The 21201-nt window shown below is 40.8% G+C and overlaps 1 protein-coding gene across 5 annotated transcripts in view; it reads right to left on the bottom strand.

The window, feature by feature from the left end:
• SETD2 (SET domain containing 2, histone lysine methyltransferase) overlaps positions 1–20849 on the bottom strand; it is a 126738-nt gene extending 105889 nt beyond the window's left edge. For 4 of the 5 annotated variants that reach the window (XR_003966808.1, XR_003966806.1, XR_003966805.1 and 1 more), the window contains exon 1: positions 20661–20849. Coding sequence is in view for 1 of the 5 variants with exons in the window: in XM_030306302.1 (XP_030162162.1) it covers positions 20661–20731 (71 nt within the window). In the remaining 4 variants the exon portion in view is untranslated. The remainder of the gene's footprint in view (positions 1–20660) is intronic. The other variant, XM_030306302.1, reaches the window with a different exon arrangement.
• Positions 20850–21201: the final 352 nt, after the last annotated feature.

Consider the following 21201-nt stretch of genomic DNA (forward strand, 5'->3'; position numbering starts at 1 on the left):
CACTCTTTCTGACCTTACCTCTTTTCACAATCCTTCCTCATTCCCTAGGTTCTAGCCACATAAGCCCTCTTTCTGCACCTCAAACATTCCAAACTAATTTCTGGTCTTTTCACCTGAAGGTGCCTTCTTAGAATACTATTCCTCCTAGATTTTCGACAGACTGCTTCTTCTCAATAAGATGACAGCTCAAATGTTATCCCCAAGATTCCCCATCACTCTATCATATTTTATTCCTAACATTTATCAAGGTGAGATTTTTTTCTTTGTAGAGTCTGTTTCCTTCCACTAGAATACAAGCTCCTTTGGGACAGGAGCTTGGTTTTATCTTGCTGACAGCTAAGTGCCAAAAACACTACTCGGAACATAGGAAGCACTCAATAAATATCTGACAACATCATTCCCACTTTCCTATCCAGCTAAGCTTTCTTTACACTACTCCTCAGAAGCAATTTCAATAGGTAAGATGGTCTCCTCCAAATTCATAGAGATCAGTCTTGACTTCAAGAAATTTTCCATACTGCTCTTCATTCTACCATCTTCCTCCCTCTCTCCCAGCCTCCACACCCTTATATCACCCCTCAAACCCATCTTTTTTAATTTTTTTTTTTAACGTTTATTTATTTTTGAGACAGAGAGAGACAGAGCATGAACGGGGGAGGGTCAGAGAGAGGGAGACACAGAATCTGAAACAGGCTCCAGGCTCTGAGCCGTCAGCACAGAGCTCGACGCGGGGCTCGAACTCACGGACCATGAGATCATGACCTGAGCCGAAGTCGAACGCTTAATCGACTGAGCCACCCAGGCACCCCCCCCCCCCACCAAACCCATCTTATTCATCCTCTCAGCCACTTTGGTCTCACCTTCATTCACTTGCCAATTATCAAGTATGTACTCAGTACCGTATGCCCTTTTCCTATCCCTTTCCTTACCACTCCAGACACTACCACTAAACTCAACCCTTACACCATGTACTTTGCAGAGTGACAATCACATACAACCTTGACTTCCATTTACTGTTTCTGCCTTCCCAACTAGGGTTTAAGTTACAAAGAGACAAAGGCTACTCTTGTCCTTAGTGTGTAATCCCCCCCTCGGTTTACCATCCCTAGCATAAATTCTCATTACTTTTTGAATCAAAGAAATTCCTTAACAAGAGTACCATGTTTTAACTTTCTCATCTCAAGCAATTCTCAAAGGAAAAGAGGGAAACACCTAAAAAGTGACCCTAGAAAAAAATAAGCCATACAGGCCATAAATTAATTCATAACATTTGCCCTACTCTCTCATCTGAAAAACAGGACCCAAGAGGACAAGTGAATTAAAACATTGATGAGAGGGGTGCCTGGGTGGCTCAGTCGGTTAAGCATCTGACTCTTGATTTCAGATCAAGTCATGATCTCGTGGTTTGTGGGTTCGAGCCCTACATCGGGCTCTTCTCTGTCAGTATAGAGCCTGCTTGGGATTCTTTCTTTTTTTCTTTCTCTCTCGCTCTCTCTCTCTGCCTCTCCCTGCTCATGCTCACTCTCTAATTCAATAAACTGTAAAAAATAGAGAACCTACATATTATGGTGATTAAAGCTAATAACTTATTTTCTTTAAACAAGCAATCACTTTGTAAACAAACACAGCTGATCTTTAGAGTTTCATAGTCACTGAGGGAAGGTAAGAATATCATCCCAAATGTTAACAATTGTATATTTACCTGAAATGTTTCTAAATTTGTCTTCCAAATTAGTTTGCAGGAGCACCTGCATTAAGTGAATTATGTTTTCTTCAAGCAATCTTTTTCCAAAACCCATAAACTGGGGTGTATGGTGATTTTGAACATTTTAAGGCCTGTTACATACAAATGAGTTTCACAGGGCACATGGATGGCTCAGCCAGTTAGGTGGCTGACTCTTAATTTCGGCTCAGGTCGTGATCTCACATTTCATGGGACTGAGCCCCACGCAGAGCTCTGCACTTACTGTGCAGAGCTTGCTTGGGATTCTCCCTGCCCCCAACCCTCCACCCCCCCTCCTGCCCCTCATTGCACTTGCATTCCCTCTCCCTCTCTCTCAAAATAAATATACATTTTTTTAAATAAATAAAAACAAATGGATTTCACTACCTTTATTCACTATTTGGGGTTAAATCTCAAATTACCTGTTTTATTTTCCTCACTGAGCAAATGTGGGAGGGGATACCCAGTACCAAACAATCTTTAAAACACAGAAATGCATAAATGCTGAAATTCAATTTTAGTACCAGGCAATGAACCACAACAGAAAGAGTGGAGGATAAGTTCTTAGTGAGCTGGTCATATTACACTATTGTCTTACAGCCCCATTAGACCACCATCACCACTACAAGCAGCTAACAGAATGTTTCCTATTTTGGGGGTAGTAGGTTTAATGCTTTACATACATCTAGCTTATCTTGTCCTCAAAACTATGAAGGGTGTACTACTTGTATTCTCATTTTGCAAATGGAGAAACCTAACATCATAGCTAGCAAAGTGACAGAGACAAGTATCCAGGCTTTTTTGACTGCAGAGCCCTTGCTCTTTAACAAATATTTATTAGCTATTACCCAGAACTGGGAGCAAAGGGCAAAAAGTTTCAGAGAAATATATTTTGACTCAGTGTACTAATAATTTATCTATCTAGCAACAGAAGGGGCTGTATCGTGAAACAGAGTAATAGTCCTGATGGTCATGTGTCTATTACAACTCCTAAATTGGATGCAAGAAATCATTCGGGTTTTTTCCCCCATCTCAACTTCAGACTAGATTCTTCTATGAAGAGCTACTATACTGAAAGGTGTGTCATACCAAGAGTCTGAGGGAGATGGCTAACTATAGACAGACCTGTAAGATATAAAGTAGTTAATGTTTAAAAAGCTGTACCTATCCTGTATTTTAGCAGGTGACTACTTAATGCCAGTCTTCCAGTCCTACTCTTGCTTAACCACATTAAACAGAAACAGGAAAATAGATGGTGGTCAGTTCCTTCATGTGGTTATAGATGCTGATGCAAATTGGCTCTTTAAAATCCACTTTCAAAACTGAAACAACGAAAGTAAAACATGTGATGTGATTAAATCTACACATGAGACAAAAGAGGTTTCTCTTTTTATACACAAATAATTCAGGATCTTTCTCTTTCATAAATCTGCTTTCTTTTGTGTCAATATTAAAAATGCTTCTAAAAATAATTTTTTTCATGTTTCACATGTTTGTTATAAATCTAAAAAAAAAAAATCTACATGGGCTGCATTTAATTTTGGTAACACAATGAATACAGCAACTCAGAAAGTTCCTAGAATAAATTACCACCAGACCAAAACCAAAACACACCAAAAAGGTATAAAGGTCAGTTTTCTTCAGGAACACCACCTTAAACATAATAGCCACCATTTATTTTCTGACTGTTGTGAAGTTTAAGTATTTTCCCCAAAATAGCAAATTAGTGCTTGAGGTGTAAAAGAGAAAGGTTTCAAGTCAGCTAACACAAGTAGAAGTATGGCAAAGATACCCATGCCTAAAAACAAAAACAAACCCTGAAATACTTATTCTTACAAGGCAAAGCTGATGATAATGTAAGATCATTGTGAATTAAATGCACTTTAAAAAAAAAAAAAAGCACCACCCCTCACACTTTCATGCATGGAAAATGAAGGTTAAAATAAAATGCAAAGGTTATCCATGTGATAGCAAAAGACTGGAAATAGCCTAAATGTTCATCAAAAGAGTGTTTGAGTAACTCTGCCACATCCATTCAATGAAGCAGTACACAACATTAAAAGCAATGATGAAGAGCTCTGTATACTCTTCTGGTATGGTCTCCAGAATACATTGTTAAGTGAACAGCAAGACACAAAACAGCATGTTTTGTGTGCTTCTATGTTCAAAATGGAAGACTCAACCAAAATTAAACATAATTATTACATGTTAAAGGACATAGTAAAAAAATAAGAATGAAAGCTATGCCTCTTTGAACATTCTTTTATTGCAGTAACTTTGGAATCATGTAAAATGATGCATTTTTTTAATGAGAAAATAAAAAAATAATTCCTAGAAATTCAAACTATTAAAACTATACCAAATTGGTGACTGGCACAAACATGAAGAAAAGTTGAAATATTTTGACTAAAAATACCTTCCTGGAATATATCCTGAAGGTAAAAAAAAAATCATAAAGAAATCTTACACTGTTAGTAGTCTGTTATAATAATACTGGTATTACCACTGAAACTGTCACATAAAAATGGATAAAGCAAATAAGCCATTCCATTAATGTCATTAGGAACTAAGATTTTCAACATAAAAGTGGCATGTTTTAAAATAAAAACTTTAGGACACCTGGATGGCTCAATCAATTAAGGGGTAGACTCTTGGGTCTCCGCTCAGGTCATGATCTCATGGTTCAGGAGTTTGAGCCACGTGTTGAGCTCTGCACTGACAGCGCAGAGCCTTCTTGGGATTGTGTCTCTCCCTCTCTCTGCCCGTCCCAGCTCTCTCTCTAAATAAAAAAAACTTAAGTAAATAAAGCTGAAAGAGTACTACTCTATTTACTTCAAAGAGAGGATCAAGGAGAACATCAATTTAAAATCCTCCATATGTAGGGTCACCTGGCCAGCTCAGTAGGTGGACATGCAACCCTTGAGCTCAGGGTTGTGAGTTCGAGCTCCATGTTGGGTGTGGAGATTACTTAAAAATAGAATCTTAAAAAAAATAAATAAAATCCTCCATATAGTGCCTGGCACATAGTTAATACGCAAAATAAATGGGCATTGTTAGCAATTTGGATACATATTTGTAAGATTCTTTAACAACAGCATTTACTCATAATGCATAAAAATATAAATCACTATGATGTACACCTGAAATTAATAAGATACTGATGTCAATTACAGTTCAGTTAAAAAAAAATAGTTTTGGGGCACCTGGATGGCTCAGTTGGTTAAGCGTCCGGCTCTTGATTTCAGCTCAGGTCATGATCTCATAGTTCGTGGGTTCAGGCACTGTACTGGGTTCTGTGTGGACAGTGCAGAGCCTTCTTGGGATTCTCATTCTCTCTGCCCCGCCTCCCCTACCCCACTTGCTATCTCTCTCAAAATAAAAATAAACTTAAATAGTCTTCGGGCGCCTAGGTAGCTCAGTCAGTTAAGCAGCCTACTTCAGCTAGGGTCACGAGCTCTCGGTTCATGAGTTCGAGACCCGCATCATCGGGCTCTGTGCTAACAGCTCAGAGCCTGGAGCCTGCTTGGGATTCTGTGTGTGTGTGTGTGCACATGTGTGTGTGTGTGCATGTGTGTGTGTGTGTGTGTGTGTGTGTGTGTGTGACTTATCTGTCTCTCCCCCACTCACACTCTTTGTCTCTCAAAAATAAACATTAAGAAAAAAAAATTTTTTAATAGTCTTGGGGTACTTGGGTGGCTCAGTCAGTTAAGCTTCCAGTTCTTGATTTCAGCTCAGGTCATGATCTCTCTCGGTTCATAGGATTGAGCCCCAGGTCAGGCTCCACACAGATAGCATGGGTTCTGCTCCAGATTCTCTCTCTCTCCCTCTCTCTCTGCCCCTACCACCCCACTTGTTTGCATGCTCTTGCTCTCAAAATAAACTTAAAAAAAAAAAAAAAAAAGTCTCCACTTTCAGAAAATAAGCATAAATAGCAAAGACCTTCCTCATTTTTATATCCCCAGGTCTTGTCACTAAAAAGGTGCATAGTAAATAATTTTAAACAAATGAATAGAGACACAGAAGTAGGAGGTGAAAGGTAGAGAGAGATTGAGGAGAATGGTAAAAATACAGAGTAGCTACAGAAGTTGAAAAGTTACACTTAACTGTAGTCTTTAGGCCAGTGCCATCTGGCTAAGTTTGTTACATATCTACAAGTACAGAAATTGAGACCAGAGTTTGGAAACTTTTATAGCAATTTGGCCTTGACCAGTGATCAGTTGGCTTATACTTTTTTAAGCTTTTTATTTTGAAATAATTACAGATTGACAGGAAGTTACAAAAATAGTACAGAGTCTCTGTACACTTCACCCAGCCCCCTCCAATGGTGACATCTTACGTAGCTGGGGTCCAATATCAAAACCAGGAAATTTACATTGGTACATTACTGTTCACCAGATTAGACCTTATTCAGTTTTCACCATTCTTTTTAACCTGCATTCATATTCATTTTTGTGTGCAAGTAGCTCTATGCAAAACTATTCATGTAACCACCACCACAATGAAGATACAAAACTGTTCAACCAGTGGCGTTGGATTCTTAATTTTTCACTTCATTTTTCTAGGACTTCATTTTTATTGTATGTTTTTAAGGTATACCAATCCATGATAAACTACAGGCAGTTTGAGAAACACTAGATGATGTGCAAATTGGCTTTATCCTATTTAGAACCCCTTATTTCCTAATAATTGATAACTGGACTTACTCTCCTGTTAGGTAATAGAAAATCCAAAACTGAAGCATATACAAAAAGTCCCCATTTTTTATATGTTAGGGTTTTACTGCTATCTAACAAAGTTCAGATATTCTTCATTCCTACAGACCAAGGTAAACAAAAGCCAGGATTTTACTTTAAAAAAAGAATGTGTGAGGAACAGATATCAGGACCTTTAAAAAAAAAAAAAAGACCTCTACACACACTTCACGATGCTTGTCCAAAATTTCCTTTTGGGGCATCTGGGTGGCTCAGTCAGTTGATATTGGCTCAGGTCATGATCTCACAGTTCGTGGGTTCAAGCCCCGCATAAGGCTCCACACTATCAGTTTGGGGATTCTCTCTCCCTCTCTCTCTGCCCTTCCCCCTAGCAAACTCTGCACATGCTTTCAAAATAAATAAACTTAAAAAAAAAAACATCGGAGCACCCGGGTGGCTCAGTCAGTTAAGCATCCAACTTCAGCACAAGTCATAATCTCACAGTTCGTGAGTTCGAGCCCCACATGGAGCTCTCTGCTTGTCAGCGCAGAGCCCCCTTCAGAACTTCTGTCACCCTCTCTGCTGCACTCTCTCTCTCAAAAATAAATATTTTAAAAAATATATCAAAAATCTTCTTTTTGGATTTTTTACCTTCCCAGATTCCTGAAAACATACTAGAATCATTTCTTACCTGGAGCTTTGAGAAATGTTTCAATATGTTTAGACCATCTGTCCTCTATTAAGATACTTTCAGCTCCCCGCCCACACTTTCTACACTCTTGTGACAGTAAACTACATTGCTCTTCTGACACAAATAGCATGTGCTAGAGGAAGACTGAAAAGCTGGAAAGGTAGGAGGGAACTTGTTCCTTCCTACTGGGCACAGTTCCCACATGTATTGATCCACGAATACACTTCTCCCGGGCGCTGACTGCAGTTTCTACCTTTCTTCCATAATCCCAGACCAGCCTGACTGCAACTCCTCAGACACCAGCATGTCCAATACCCCCGTCCTCAGAGATCTCAGCTCCAAGGGGCCCTACTCCAAGCTTCTGGGTTCTGAGAACCACACCCTTTTTCCCTTTTTCCTCTCAGCGCTAAGATGGGTAGTTACTTCCTGCCTTTCTATCACTACTACCTTCGAGTCCCCTTTTCATTTTCTCAGTTCTCCAAAAACCCTTTTGACCAATTCCTTACATTAAATTCTATATTCTGACTGATATAGAGAAAAACAACGTGAAAGTTTAAAGCTTCTTCTTAAGTTTATAATAATTTAGAATTTTTTTTATTTTTTTTTTAACGTTTATTTATTTTTGAGACAGAGAGAGAGCATGAACAGGGGAGGGGCAGAAAGAGAGGGAGACACAGAATCTGAAACAGGCTCCAGGCTCTGAGCGGTCAGCACAGAGCCCGACACGGGGCTCGAACTCACGGACCATGAGATCATGACCTAAGCCGAAGTCGGATGCTTAACCAAGCAAGCCACCCAGGCGCCCCTAATTTAGAATTATTCTAATATCACTGTGATATTCATCACTAATGCCAAGTTGGGGTACAATGAGCTTCTTTCCAAGACACTCTAAAAAAGCATAAAACTAGGATGGGCCATGCTTTCCCGAAAATTTAACCTATCTTAAAACTTTACATAAGCAGTCTTGGAAATGATTTTTTTCATCAGTGTTCTAGAGCAAGTATAGGCAAATTTTCTATTAAGAGCCAGAAAGTAAATATTTCAGGCTTTACAGGCCATGCAGTCTCTGTCACAACTATTCAACTCTTGTGTGAAAGCAGCCATATACAATAACTGAATGAGTGTGGCTGTGCTCCAATAACTCTATTTACTGACATAAAAACTCCAATGTCATATCATTTTACATGTCACAAGATACTATTCTTTCAGTTTTTTTAACCACTTAAAAGATATAATTATTATTAATTCATAGTCTGTACTAACACAGGCAAGGCTGGACTTGGCCCACTGGCTAGCTGGCCAACCCCTATTCTAGACCACACCTCTTCCAAAATCAAAGTATGATATTTGTTGATGAGCTCAAAAGCAATTTAGTTTAAACCTAGGCTTAAACTAGAACTAATCTGAAACTCCATGGAGAGAAAACAATGTTACTTACCTTCTTCAAACTTTCTTTTGATGAAAACAAAAGATTAGAAAATTTACTAACCAAGAAATTTCATCAAAGTATGATCTAGGCTCAATTTAAGCATTCACCAACCTTTTATATCTTCTTTCTATCTACATAATACCATAAAAATAAGCACTGGGTTTTTTTGGTGGGGCGGGGGGGGGGGAGGAGGTTGGTTTTTGTGTGTGTGGCTGTGTTCCAACAAAACTTCATTTATAAGTAGTAAAATGTGAATTTCATATAATTTTCATATGTCATGAGGTATTCTTTTGATTTTATCCCCCACCATTAAAAAAATGTAAAAACCACTCTTAGCTCATAGGTACAAAATAGGTGGTCCACCAGACTTGGCTTGTGAGCCATAGTTTACACCAACCCTTGTTTTATTTTTTATTATTATTATTATTTTTATTTTTATTATTTTTTTTTTTTTTTACTTTTCAGCTCCATGACTTAAGCACTGGTTTTTAAATTAACCTTGAATGATACAAATTCCTGGATCAGAGAATCATTAAGTTAGGGACTTGGTGTTCAAATTAGAACAAGTTAAGAGTAATAATGGTCTCATTTCCCAAACAATTCAAATAGAAAAAATATCTATAGACATCTAAGCAAGCTACATACAAGTTTATTTCACAGTAGCCATGATAACACAGTCTCTCCCATTAAGCCATAACTACTTTGATTCCCTAGTGTCAGAAACAAGGAATGATGTCTCTTTGGCATCTTATGGTCTCACAAATATGTTCATTATCACTACTTGTGAGATGTGTCCCTTTGTCCCAAAACCTTGAGTTAAAGTCCTAAGAGAACCCTTGAACTAGAACTACCTCATCACTTGGACAGAGCATGAACTGGTAAGGCAAATGCACAAACAGCAGTGCAGTATTATGCAGGACACGAAGACAAAAATAACTACTAGCCCTCTTCTCTTCCCCTCTCCTAGGGGCGGGATTCACTGTGGGGTGGCGTGGCCCGTCTGGGCTACTTGCACACTGCCAGGCTTGTGGTGCTGGGGATCTGGTGTATTAGCTGGGGTGTGTACCTTCTCTTCCTACTAGCTCTCTTAACAAAGGCAAGTTATCTACCTATGTACTTCTGGTTTTCCTTGATATACGGAATGACATAAAGGCTGCAGTTTCTCATGGGATTAAAAATTCCTAGAAGCTCATTTCCAATGAAGATTTCAGACTACTTAAGGCACTTGGCCAAAGGAGCAGATATGGATCATCCACATATCCAGTGTACCTTTTGCTGAGATGACTGATGTTCAGCCCTCTAATCCTCTAGCATATGTATTTGCAAAATTGGAGAAAAGAAATAACTTGAGGGAATCCCCTGCACCCTCCAAATTAAATTATTTTAAGCACCTCAAGACTAATCCAGAAGACCCCTAGGAAAATAAGTTAACTCAGAATACTGATATCCAATTGATTATTATGGCAGAGCTAATATAAATGGTATTCCCTAGTATCATTAAAAAGTTAGTCTTTGACAAATTGTTAAACGAAGAGACCTTGCTCAAGTTGTGGTACTGCCACAAAACTAGTGAGCATACCTTGAATTTCTTTAGGCCTTCTTTTCCTCTCTTATTTATAAAATGAGAGACACAATTTTCCATGCCCTTTACAATCACAGCCATGGTAAGCCATGGTAAACCACGGTAATGAGTGAGTCAAGGGGAAAAAACAGGGGAAGCCAGAGGAATGAGAAGTCATTAGGTAAGGTAATAAGGCCTCCCTACATAAGACACCTCTTGTGCCGCTCAGCCACTTACAATGGGGCAAATGCAGAGGAATCTTTAACAGGAAATGGACATAGGGACAATCTTCCCTATGTACCCTACCCTTCAGTGTCACCCTAGAGCATCCTCGATTCACCCTTTTTGCCTAACTCCCATTCTTTCAGACTAAGTATACATCCTCTGAGCAGCCCTCCCCAACTATCTACCCCTCTATTCTACCAGTCTGGGTTAGATGTCCCTGCTATAGCTCACTGTACTTACTTCTGTAGCCTTATCACAAGGTTGGCATTCAACAAATGTTAGCTGAATCGTCAAGAGTTCAATTCAGCTAGTTTTTCTTAGCATCAGGTTTAAAAGGTTTGATTATAATAAAAAAAAAAAAAACCAACTCTGAATATAACTTTATAATTTTCTTCCAGTTTAAGGCTTAGCATATAAAATTTTCAGTTTTTTCAGTATAAAAAGCATCAGGGGCACCTGGGTGGCGCAGTCGGTTAAGCGTCCGACTTCAGCCAGGTCACGATCTCGCGGTCCGTGAGTTCGAGCCCCGTGTCAGGCTCTGGGCTGATGGCTCAGAGCCTGGAGCCTGTTTCCGATTCTGTGTCTCCCTCTCTCTCTGCCCCTCCCCCGTTCATGCTCTGTCTCTCTCTGTCCCAAAAATAAATAAACGTTGAAAAAAAAAAAATTAAAAAAAATAATAAAAAGCATCAGCTATCCTAGAGAAAAAAAGCCTCAATTTTAAAGATTTTTTTTGTATGTTTATTTTTGAAAGAGAGAGGGTCAGCATGGGAGGGGCAGAGAGAGGGGGACAGAAGATCTGAAGCAGGCTCTGCACTGATAGCAGCAAGCCAGATGCAGGGCTCAAACTCATGAACTGTGTGATTGGGACCTGAGCCAAAGTTGGACGTTCAACTGACTTAGCCACCCAGGCGCGCCCCCCTTTATTTACACTCAATTTTTTTTTTTTAATGTTTATTGTTTTTGAGAGAGAAAGAGCACGGGCAGGGGAGGGGCAGAGAGAGGAAGAGACAGAATCTGAAGCAGGCTCCAGGCTCTGAGCTGTCAGCACAGAGCCCGATACAGGACTCGAACCCGTGAACTGCAAGATCATGACCTGAGCCAGTGAGATGTTTAACGGACTGAGCCACCCGGGTGCCCCAAAAGCCTCAATTTTAGAGGATCAAATTTTCTATCATTTTTCAGTGTCACATCCTTAATGTATACCCCAAAACACTCTTTATCGCCACATCTGTAGTTTCATCATTTTCTTTTGGCCCCAATAGTCATAAAGAGATAAATGAGACTGTTGATCTGAAGAATTTGAATAGAAAGACAACTAAGCAAGGGTAAAGCAAGGGTAAAGGGCATAGTTTAAATAGAGCATCCATCCTGGAGAAAAGACAAATATAAAACTAACAAAAAAGCTGGGGAAAAAACACTGGTCTAGCACAAAACACAATAGGTTATCCAACCTTAGGAAGCAACTCATGTTCTCTCTCAAGCCACCAGCATGAGATCTACAATTTTCATCAGTCTGTCTCCACAAGGACCAATGAAAGAAGCATAAAAAGTTCTCTGATCACCAATGACATTCATTAGCTCAACTCACCCTCAATTCCCTGACCTTCTGTGTCCTAATGCAATAGTTATTTAAGAATGTCTTACGAAAGATGCCAGTAATTATTAATGATGCTATTCACTCTATCAGAAAATTAGAATGACCGTTACGAAGAATCAGGTCAACTCAAACTTTTACTAAGCACATACTACTCTGTACCCAATGGTTATTGAGATTCTTTTTAGAAGAATAAGTCTCGGGGCGCTGGGTAGCTCAGTCCGTTAAGCGTCCGACTTCAGCTCAGATCATGATCTCGTGGTTCACGAGTTCATGCCTGGCGTCAGGCTCTGTGCTGACAGCTCAGAGGCTGGAGCCTGCTTCAGATTCTGTCTCCCTCTCTGTGCTCCTTCCCCACTCATGCTGTCTGTCTCTGTCTCTCTCCCCCTCAAAAATAAACATTTAAAAAATTTTTTTAGAAAAAAAGAGTCTCCATAACATATTCCTCACGTTCCTTGGATTTTTGAGTACATGAGACAAAACCCCTTAGGTCCTAGCAATAGATAGACCCAAACAAGCCTAAAAGGAGCAAGAGAATGCATGAATGCTGATAGACAGCTCTAATGAAATATTTAGCCTTTCCTGATGCTTCATATTAGCAATCACCTGAAGTATCTTAAAAGTTGGAGAATTATAAAAATGCACATGCATGCAAACTTATCTTTTAAAATATTTATGTGGGAAAGTAGTAACGATGGGAACAAAAATACTTAAGCAATGGGTACATTTCACAAAAGCACCCAGCTAACAAATTTTGTAGCTATCATATGCATAGCTGAAAAAATGTTCTCTATCACAGCCAGGTTCTAACTCCTGCCCCAATTCATATCTTCTAGCACTATTGTTATCTTCTCTAATAAGTAAGTAGTCAAATAAAGATGGGCATCAAGTATTTCTTGGTAGTCTCACTGTCTCTGTAATGAATGCAAGCATTATTATAATTGGGGAAACATTAGTTATTTAACTACCACTGTTTCAATGTGTTAATATTCAGCTATTAACATTACTGTGTTACACAAACTGCTGTTAATCTTCCAGAAAAGCTGTATTATACTTTTCGTGATTGGGACAATTGGCTTCCTGAATTATACAATAAACTATTTATTAAAGGACGTGGTAAACTTAAGCTTAAAGAGCATACCTATTAAGGTTATCTTGGGGAAAATTTTAGGAGTATATTTTCACCTACTACTAACAAAAAGTTTTACTGTATGTCAACAAAATTCATCTCTTTAGGTAATTTTTAGCACAAAAGTAGCATCATAAAACATGTAGCTTATGTTTTATAGTTGATACAGATACTCTGGTCTAGAATTGATAAAATAATGGAAGAGTTGTATTTTTAACTAAGTAATTTTAGGAAGTCTGTGTGTGCTCCAGATCAGAATAAATGTATTTCCACAGAAAGAGTTTGCTGCCATCTATGTAATTTATGAAAAATATTAGCTCTACTTTACATTCACACAAAATTCATAAAAATTTTAAACCTGGCAGCATCTGCCTACTAAAGTAGAAAGTATGTAATTAATAACCATTCACTAAGAGGCCAAATATCAGACAAAAGACTCAAAGTAGAATTAATCCATGGGTCTCCACAAAGAGCTAATCATGAAGCAAATATCGGTGATTACTATACAACCAATTCTCCCCAAAGAGAATCTAAGTGCATTTGGCAGGAAGTGGCAGCAGAAAGAACTACAGTCAGAAACCACCACTTGCTCCAGGCTCTTGCAAGCCCACAAGCAGTGCTCCCAAAAAGCAGACCTCCCAGCATGATCACACTCCTATCAACACCCACACCAACCCAACAATATAATCACCTGTGAGATGTTAGCATCTGACAGAAAAAGCACTCTAAAAAGCATCTTTAAGAATTTAGATCCACTTCCATCTAAATGACCAATGTGTTTGCTTAGCTGGAAAAGGCACTGAAGTAACCACTAGCTAGAGTTAAAAAAAAAAAAAAAAAAAAAAAAAGATTGTCAAATTAAAATACATTATACGTGAATTCCAAACCTAAGGAACTCAAATATAACATTTTACTAGCACACAGTGACCAAAAATTACACAAGGTAAACTCCCTCTCACTTGAATCCACGAAAGTAGACTTCCAAATATAAATCCCATTATGAAAAACAACAAACCTATTGAATTTTCAGTTGGCCAGCTTCAAACCAACTATTTTCAAAAAACTGTACTTAAATGCCTCGAGTTTTCTTTTTAAAATAACCAATCAACTCATCTAAGTAGGGCAGAAATAAAAACTACTTAATCCACCAGCACCAGACAGGACAAATAGAAATAAGTATACACAATAGATTTTTTAAAAGCAAGGAAGTAGAGGAGTCAAAGTCTACACAAAATGGTGAAATACTATTATAAATTACCAGATATACTCACCCTGTGGGGAAACGTATTTGCAAGGAGACCCCTTCCACACAGCACAACATGTCCCAAGGCCTTTTTAAACTGTTTAACATGACAACCAGACACCTTAAGAAAATAAAGCAACTCAATATTGCCTGTTAAAAAAGGTAAGTATATCTTACCTGTAAATGCAAATATGCAGAGAATACAGTATGTAGAAAAAAGACAGAATGATATATGTAGTAGGACTCCACTTAAATAACAACAAAAAAACAAAAGGAAAAGGTCTGGAAAGGTATACCCTACATTGTTAGTACTGGTTACCCTCTTGGACGTGGAATTTGGAGAGATGGAGCAGGGACGAAATGTTAAGGGTGGGTTTTTACTTTTTCTTCTATAAACATCTGCACTATCTTACCCTTTTGCAGTAAGCATCCATTGTTTTGGTAGTTAAAAATAAATAAATAAACTATTTAAAACATACTACCAGACACTGTTATTGTCCTTGAAATATCACAATTGTGGTAAGTACAAAGACAATAATAGAGTACCTCCAAAGCTTGAATTTAAAGCTCTCTCCTCAGAGATTAAAGACTGAGAGGCATCACAACTAAAAGAAATTTGTAATCCTACACTGAAAAGAGAGGACACTATTGAGACAACTGACAAAATTTAAATACAAACATTTTATCAGTTAACAGTATAGGTACAAATATTAAATTGCCTGAATTTGATTACTGTACATTGGTTATCTGAGAGAAAGCTTCTTCTAAGGTAATGAAGATATTTAGGGGTGAAAGGTCTTGATGTTTCCAACTTGATTCAGACAAAAATAAACACATGTATATTTATTTTTTTATATAGAAAGATACATCAATAGGACAAACTTTCAATTACCGGTTAATGTGGATGAACAGCATATGGAAATTCATTATACTATTCTTACAACTTCTCTGTAAGTTTGAAATTTTTTCAGAATAAAATGCCTCCCATATCCAGAGTAGATTTCTCTCAAATAGAAAGGAAGGATTCTAAACGTGATGTTTGGTGCCTCCAGATGTAATGGTTCAGTTTCTAATATGAATGGTCTCACAGGGCCTTATAATAATAGCTCTTAGTGCATTACAAAATAAAGTACTCTACAGTACTCTGGAAGAATTAACAGAAATGAATGTCAACTTTTGATTCTGTAACCCCGGCTAGTCATCCTTTGTCATCCAGCATATGACTATTCTAGCTTCTCTTCAAAAACTGACAACACTCACAGAAAAACACAGATTATCAAGTCAAGAAAAATTATACGTATCTGTTAAAGACTAAATTATAATACATTTCTATTTTTAAAAGGGAATCAATTAGGACAATAAAAAAAAATGGCAAAAAAGATTTGGGTATATCAAACTCCCACTGAGGAAACTGCAAAAGTATGATTGGCTGACAATGTTATATGTATGAAGGAGGTCTTGGCAGTTTGAACATTTCTTAGTAAAACACAACTGTATCAACAGTTGCTTGATACCTTTCTAAAGACATAATGTGTCAGAAGAATGGTCCGCCTGAAATCTAAAAAAGAGCAAAGAGGAACATGAATACTGGAGAGGTATATACTCTGTTCTAAGCACTAGGATAGTTCATCAGGCTTTCTAACCAGGAAATCTTCCCAGAAATATTTCTCTTAGATAGCTTCCTGAGGTATCTCTATTCCCACTCTAGGGTGAATTACAAGGATTTTATGAGCATTTGAATAATCTCACTGCTTTGTATTTTATTAGAACATGTAGAAATATTTTTTCCCAGTTAATAAACTTTGGCTAAATTCACCATGCTTTTCCTATCGTGGTGCCTTGTACTCTTCTTCCTAGATGCATTCAATGCTAATCATAAAAGATCTAACACTGTCCTTATCTTTAAGTCCTCATAAAACCTTTCACAGAAAATACTACTATGATCCCCACTTTGTAAATAATGACTCCAAAGCGGAGAGTAATTATGAAACTTGCTCAGGTTCATAAAGCTATTAAGAGGTGAAATTCTAAAACCAGGAACCATTGGCTCCAGAGCCCAAAGTTTAACTTTTTTTTGTTCTTTGGACCATTTTAGCAGTCTGATGAAGCCTGTAGATTTCTTCTCAGTTTAATATTTTTAAATGCATAAAATAAAATATATATTATAAATGAAACCAATTATATGGAGGACAAAAACCCCCAATGTGTGATACAGTAATATATATACTTCTTAACAATGTAGTAGTGGTAGATCTCTACTATAACTTGGATGTAATGATAAACATCAACAGTATTTTGAGACATCTACAATAACCACAGCATATTATTAAAATATCTGTGACCTGTCTAGTAGTAAAATCACAAGTACTGCTAATAGTACTGTAGTTTGCTGTTTACATCGGTAATTTTAAAAAGTGCTAACTCCTAGTTAGAGGTAGTAAAGAGGTAATTTCCCTCCCTAAGTTTATGGATGCCTTCCATGTAAGGCACACTATACAACAAAAGCTTCTTAATACTGCAATTTAAAGGGATCACTCCCAGGTTCTTGTCTCCTTCTACACTGGCCCCCTTGGTGATCTCTTCCAATGCTGTGGTTCTGAATACTAAGTTAGTGACCACAAAATACATCTCTAGTCTCCAGGGTCTGACCTGGATATCAACTCAACCCAAATGTCTAACAGGCATCCCAAAATTACCATGTCTAAAACTGAATTCCTAATCTATTTCCCAAACTTGCTCTGGTCACGAAGTCATATCTACCTTGGTTGATCGCAAATCCCATCTTTCTAACTGCTCAGACCAAAAACCTGGGAATCATCCTTGGCTCCTCTCTCATCTGCCACATCTGATCTATTAACAAACCATATTGGTTTGATCTTCAATGTGTATCCTGAATCCAGTCATTTCTCACCATGTCCTATTACCACTTTACAAGTCACCAGCATCTTTCTCCCAGATTGCTAGCTTCAAGTCTCCTTGCTTTGCTGTTCCCCCCTGCCTGAAGCTGAAAACAGACTATGTCATTCCTCTATTGAAAACTCTGGGCAAAGTCCTCATAATGGCTCTACGAAGCACGGTGAGATCTACGCCCCACCCTGACCCAAGTTATATCACTCTTTTTGTTCACTCCATTCTAGCCACACCAGGCAGAACTCACTAGGTCTGCCTCAGCACCTTGGAACTATTTCCTCTGCTTGGAATGCTTTCACCCCAGATATTAACACAGCTAATCCCTGTCCCTTTAAATCTTTGCCTAAATATCACTCTCAAGAAGGTTCACCCAGTCTACCTCATTTTAAACTACAACATCTTCCCCCGAAATTCTGGATCCTCCTTACCCTGCTCCATTTTTCAAACCACTTACCTTTGAACATTCTATATTATTTATTAGCACCCCTCACGAGGAGGGGTGCCCATAAGGCCAAAATTTTGCGTGTTTTGTATACCACCCACCCCTAGCGTGCCTGTGTCTGGTACAAAATACGCATATGTTCAAAGAACAGCACTTCTATCATTGTTAAGTACTTGCCTGTCTCTCTCATTAGAGAAGTTCCTTGAAGACTTTAACTGGATCTAATTTGCAGCGTCCTCAACACCTGGCCCCGATAGCAAACACCTAGCGCACAGATACTCAGGTGATTACAGCCATTTTCACCTGAAATACAATCCTATGTGCCACAGGAAAAAAGCCAGGTCTCACAGCTGTGCCTGATTAAAGAGTGAGTACAAGACAAACACAGAACATCAGGCTCCCACTGTTTCTTCAATCAAACTAAATTCACATTTTGTGCCTCAATTTCTTCCCGTGTCAAAGAACCATTTCAAACTACCTAAAGTCTAAAAGGGACACTTGGTCATGTCACCCCCTCAAGCCCACCTCATCTTTTCAAGCTTGACTTACAATCCTACCTCTTTTAACTTTTCCCTGATAACCCCAGAGAGAGAGAAGCATTTACAGAGGCCACGCTCTGTGCCAAGGGCTTTTCACACATAATTTTCATTCAATCCTCCCAAAAGCCCTATGAGGTCCCTACCGTCAGGATCCTGATTTCAAAGATGGGAAAACCTTGGGGGTAGAGCATTTGACGGCAAAGATGGGAAAACCCAAGCTTAGAGACATGGAGTCACTTGCCCAAGGTTCAACGAGTGTACAAGCTCAGGTAGGTTTGATTCTGAAATCCGAGTTCTTTACCCCTACACTGTACTGCTCTGGTCTATCCAGGAGTATCATGACTGACTGGCAGCGTATACATGCTACCTCAACAGGGTTTCCTGTCACTTCACGCTCTGGGCTTCAGTTTCTGCACCTGAAAGACAAGTGACATTGTCCAGGGTGCCGACGAAGATCCCCTCTAGCTCTTACGTTATAACAGAAAACATTTTATAATTCTTCATATGCTCCATGCGGGTTAATACACACACACACACACACACACACACACACACACACACACACACACACACACACACACCCCCTTTGGAACTCAGTCACTTAGAAATCCAAAGCAGTAACAACAGAAAAGAAGTGAAAATAAAAACTCTCAAGACCTTGTGTAAAACAATAAACATTCTTGATTCTTCCCCACTTAGGTCCACCAAAGATGCACTTCTGAGTCCATTTTGCCACACAATACGAAAAGTGTTTTCCCAAAAAAGTGGAAGGATGTCATCCTTAAAGCCTCTGAACTTCACCACACAACCAGGTAAAAACTGTAAGCAGGCATTTAGTCGGATCAAGGGATAGCATGTTATTTTGTACAACCGTTCAATAAGTGTTTATTGGATCATGATACAGAGTTGTTGGAGGTTTTCTGAGTCTCACACCAAAAGCCTACATAACATGAGCTTTGTCACTGGACTGAGGATTGTGCAGTAAATCAAAACAAACCTAATCAAGGTAATGTTAACCTAAAAGCAAGGAACCCATGAAAGGATAAAGCCACGTAGGGACAACTTACTGTTGTAAGTTAAGAGTTGGGTTTGTTTAGAAAGGTAGCATAAGTACTTCTCTTTCGGTGCAGAAACCATCAACACCCCAACAGAATCCTTCTGTGTTGCGACTAAATCTAAAAGTAAGATCCAGACACGACTGGACCAAGTTGCAAAGCTTCGGGCAAAGAGTTCAAAAAAAAAAAAAAAAAAAAAAAAAAGCCATAGCAGAGCTAAGGTAAAATGTGTCAAAAGAGCAAATCTCTTGGAATCATTCTGCTCACAAAAGTGACAGTTTCAACCGAAACCCCTACCAACCGTTAAGTTTGCAAACAGTCGTACGTTCATATCTCTAGGTAGACTCCGACCAACACCAGCAAATGGAGTTTAAGAATAGCTTTTTAAAACAATAGTCTTGTGAGGGCGGAGGGAAAGAAGTGAATCCAGGCTCTGGAGGTATTGGATACAGTAGCAGCTACAGCCCTCCACAGAAATGTGTTAAAAAAAAAAAAAAAAAAATTGCCCAAGTCTGAAAAAATACGGCCGGGCAAAACTATTTCAGTTTTCTGGAACGCTGTCTCTTTAGAGAATCCTCACACGATCCTCAGTTTTTAAGTCTTTCTGAGCGGTAGAAAGTCATCCATTTAGGGTAAAAGGTTCCTGTTACCAAGGAAGTAGTGTCCCAAAGTGTGCAAATCCCACAATCTGCAAGAGAACGTATGCCCCTCCGAAGGCTTTCATTTTCAGGCGGAAAAACAAACCCGGTGTCACCTCAACATCGGGGCCACACAAACCTCGCCACCATTACAAAACCCAAGTGCCAAAGGTGCAGAAGCTGAAGCCGGAAGCACTGCGAGGCCGGGATCGAGTTCCAGGAGGGGGGGAAAAAAAAAACCCGAGAGTGCAGCGCGGACCCTCCACGGACCCCGGCCGAGCGACGCACGCTAGGCCCTTCCGGTCCGAGCCGCCGTCTCCGGGAGGCCGGGCGACAGGCCGGGCGACGGGCCGGGCTTCCACCCGAGCCCGGGGATTCGCGGCCTACCCTCGCCGGTGCCCTCTCGCTGACTCCGACACCGGCAGCTCCTCCGCCTCGGTCCCTGCGCCTGCGGCGCGGCCTGAGGGGTTCGCGGGAAGCCGGAGGAGACCGCCGAGCCACGGGCCGGCCGGGTCGGTGAGGACGCGGCGGCGGCGGAGGCCGTGGCCGCCCCTCCCCCACCGGCCCGGCCCAACCGCCGCTGCGACGCGACCGGCCGCGCCAACGCCGGGCCCAACCGCCGACCCGCGGAGGCCCGGGCGAGGCGGCGGCGCGGGCCTGCTCCCCACGCCGCCCGCGCGAGTACACCGCGGGCCCGTTACTCCTCGCGCCGGCCCGCGCCGCCGCCCGTCAGGACGCGCCGCCCTCGGTTCGGGCCGAGGCGGCGGGAGACCGCGGAGCTGATACTTACTCAGGGGTCGGGTGCTCGGGGTCGTAGAAATCCCCCATCTTCGGAGGCGGCTGCGGCGGCAGCTGCTTCATCGGGAGCGGCTGGAGGCGGCGACGCGAGCCCCCTCCCCGCGGCAGGGCGACGCGCGGGAGGGGAGGGGAGGGGAGGGGAGGAGGCCGCTGGTCCGACCGCGGCGGCGGCGGCGGCAGGGGCGGCCCGCGTCGCTTGCTCGCTCGTTCCCTCCCTCCGGCGCCCGCCCGCCCGCCGCTCTCTCCCCCACACACTCACACGGGGAGCGACGCGCACCCCGCCAGCCCCTCCGCCGCACAGGCCCGGCCCCTTAAAGGGACACGCACGGGCCGCGCGTCCGCCGCCAGTCGGCGCTCCCGCAGCTGCCGGGCGACCCCCAGGCGGGGACGGGTCGGCCGGCCCGAGTCTGCCCGCGGCTTCCCGGAACAATAAGCTCCGGGCCCGAGCGCCGTGGACCCGCCCGGGACCCCAAGTGAAGGCGCCGCGGCGACCTCTCCGTCAGGCCCGCCGAGGCGGCGGGGGGCTGAGGCGT

The sequence above is a fragment of the Lynx canadensis genome, chromosome A2 (genome assembly GCF_007474595.2).
Source record: "Lynx canadensis isolate LIC74 chromosome A2, mLynCan4.pri.v2, whole genome shotgun sequence".
NCBI classification, from domain to species: Eukaryota; Metazoa; Chordata; class Mammalia; order Carnivora; family Felidae; genus Lynx; species Lynx canadensis.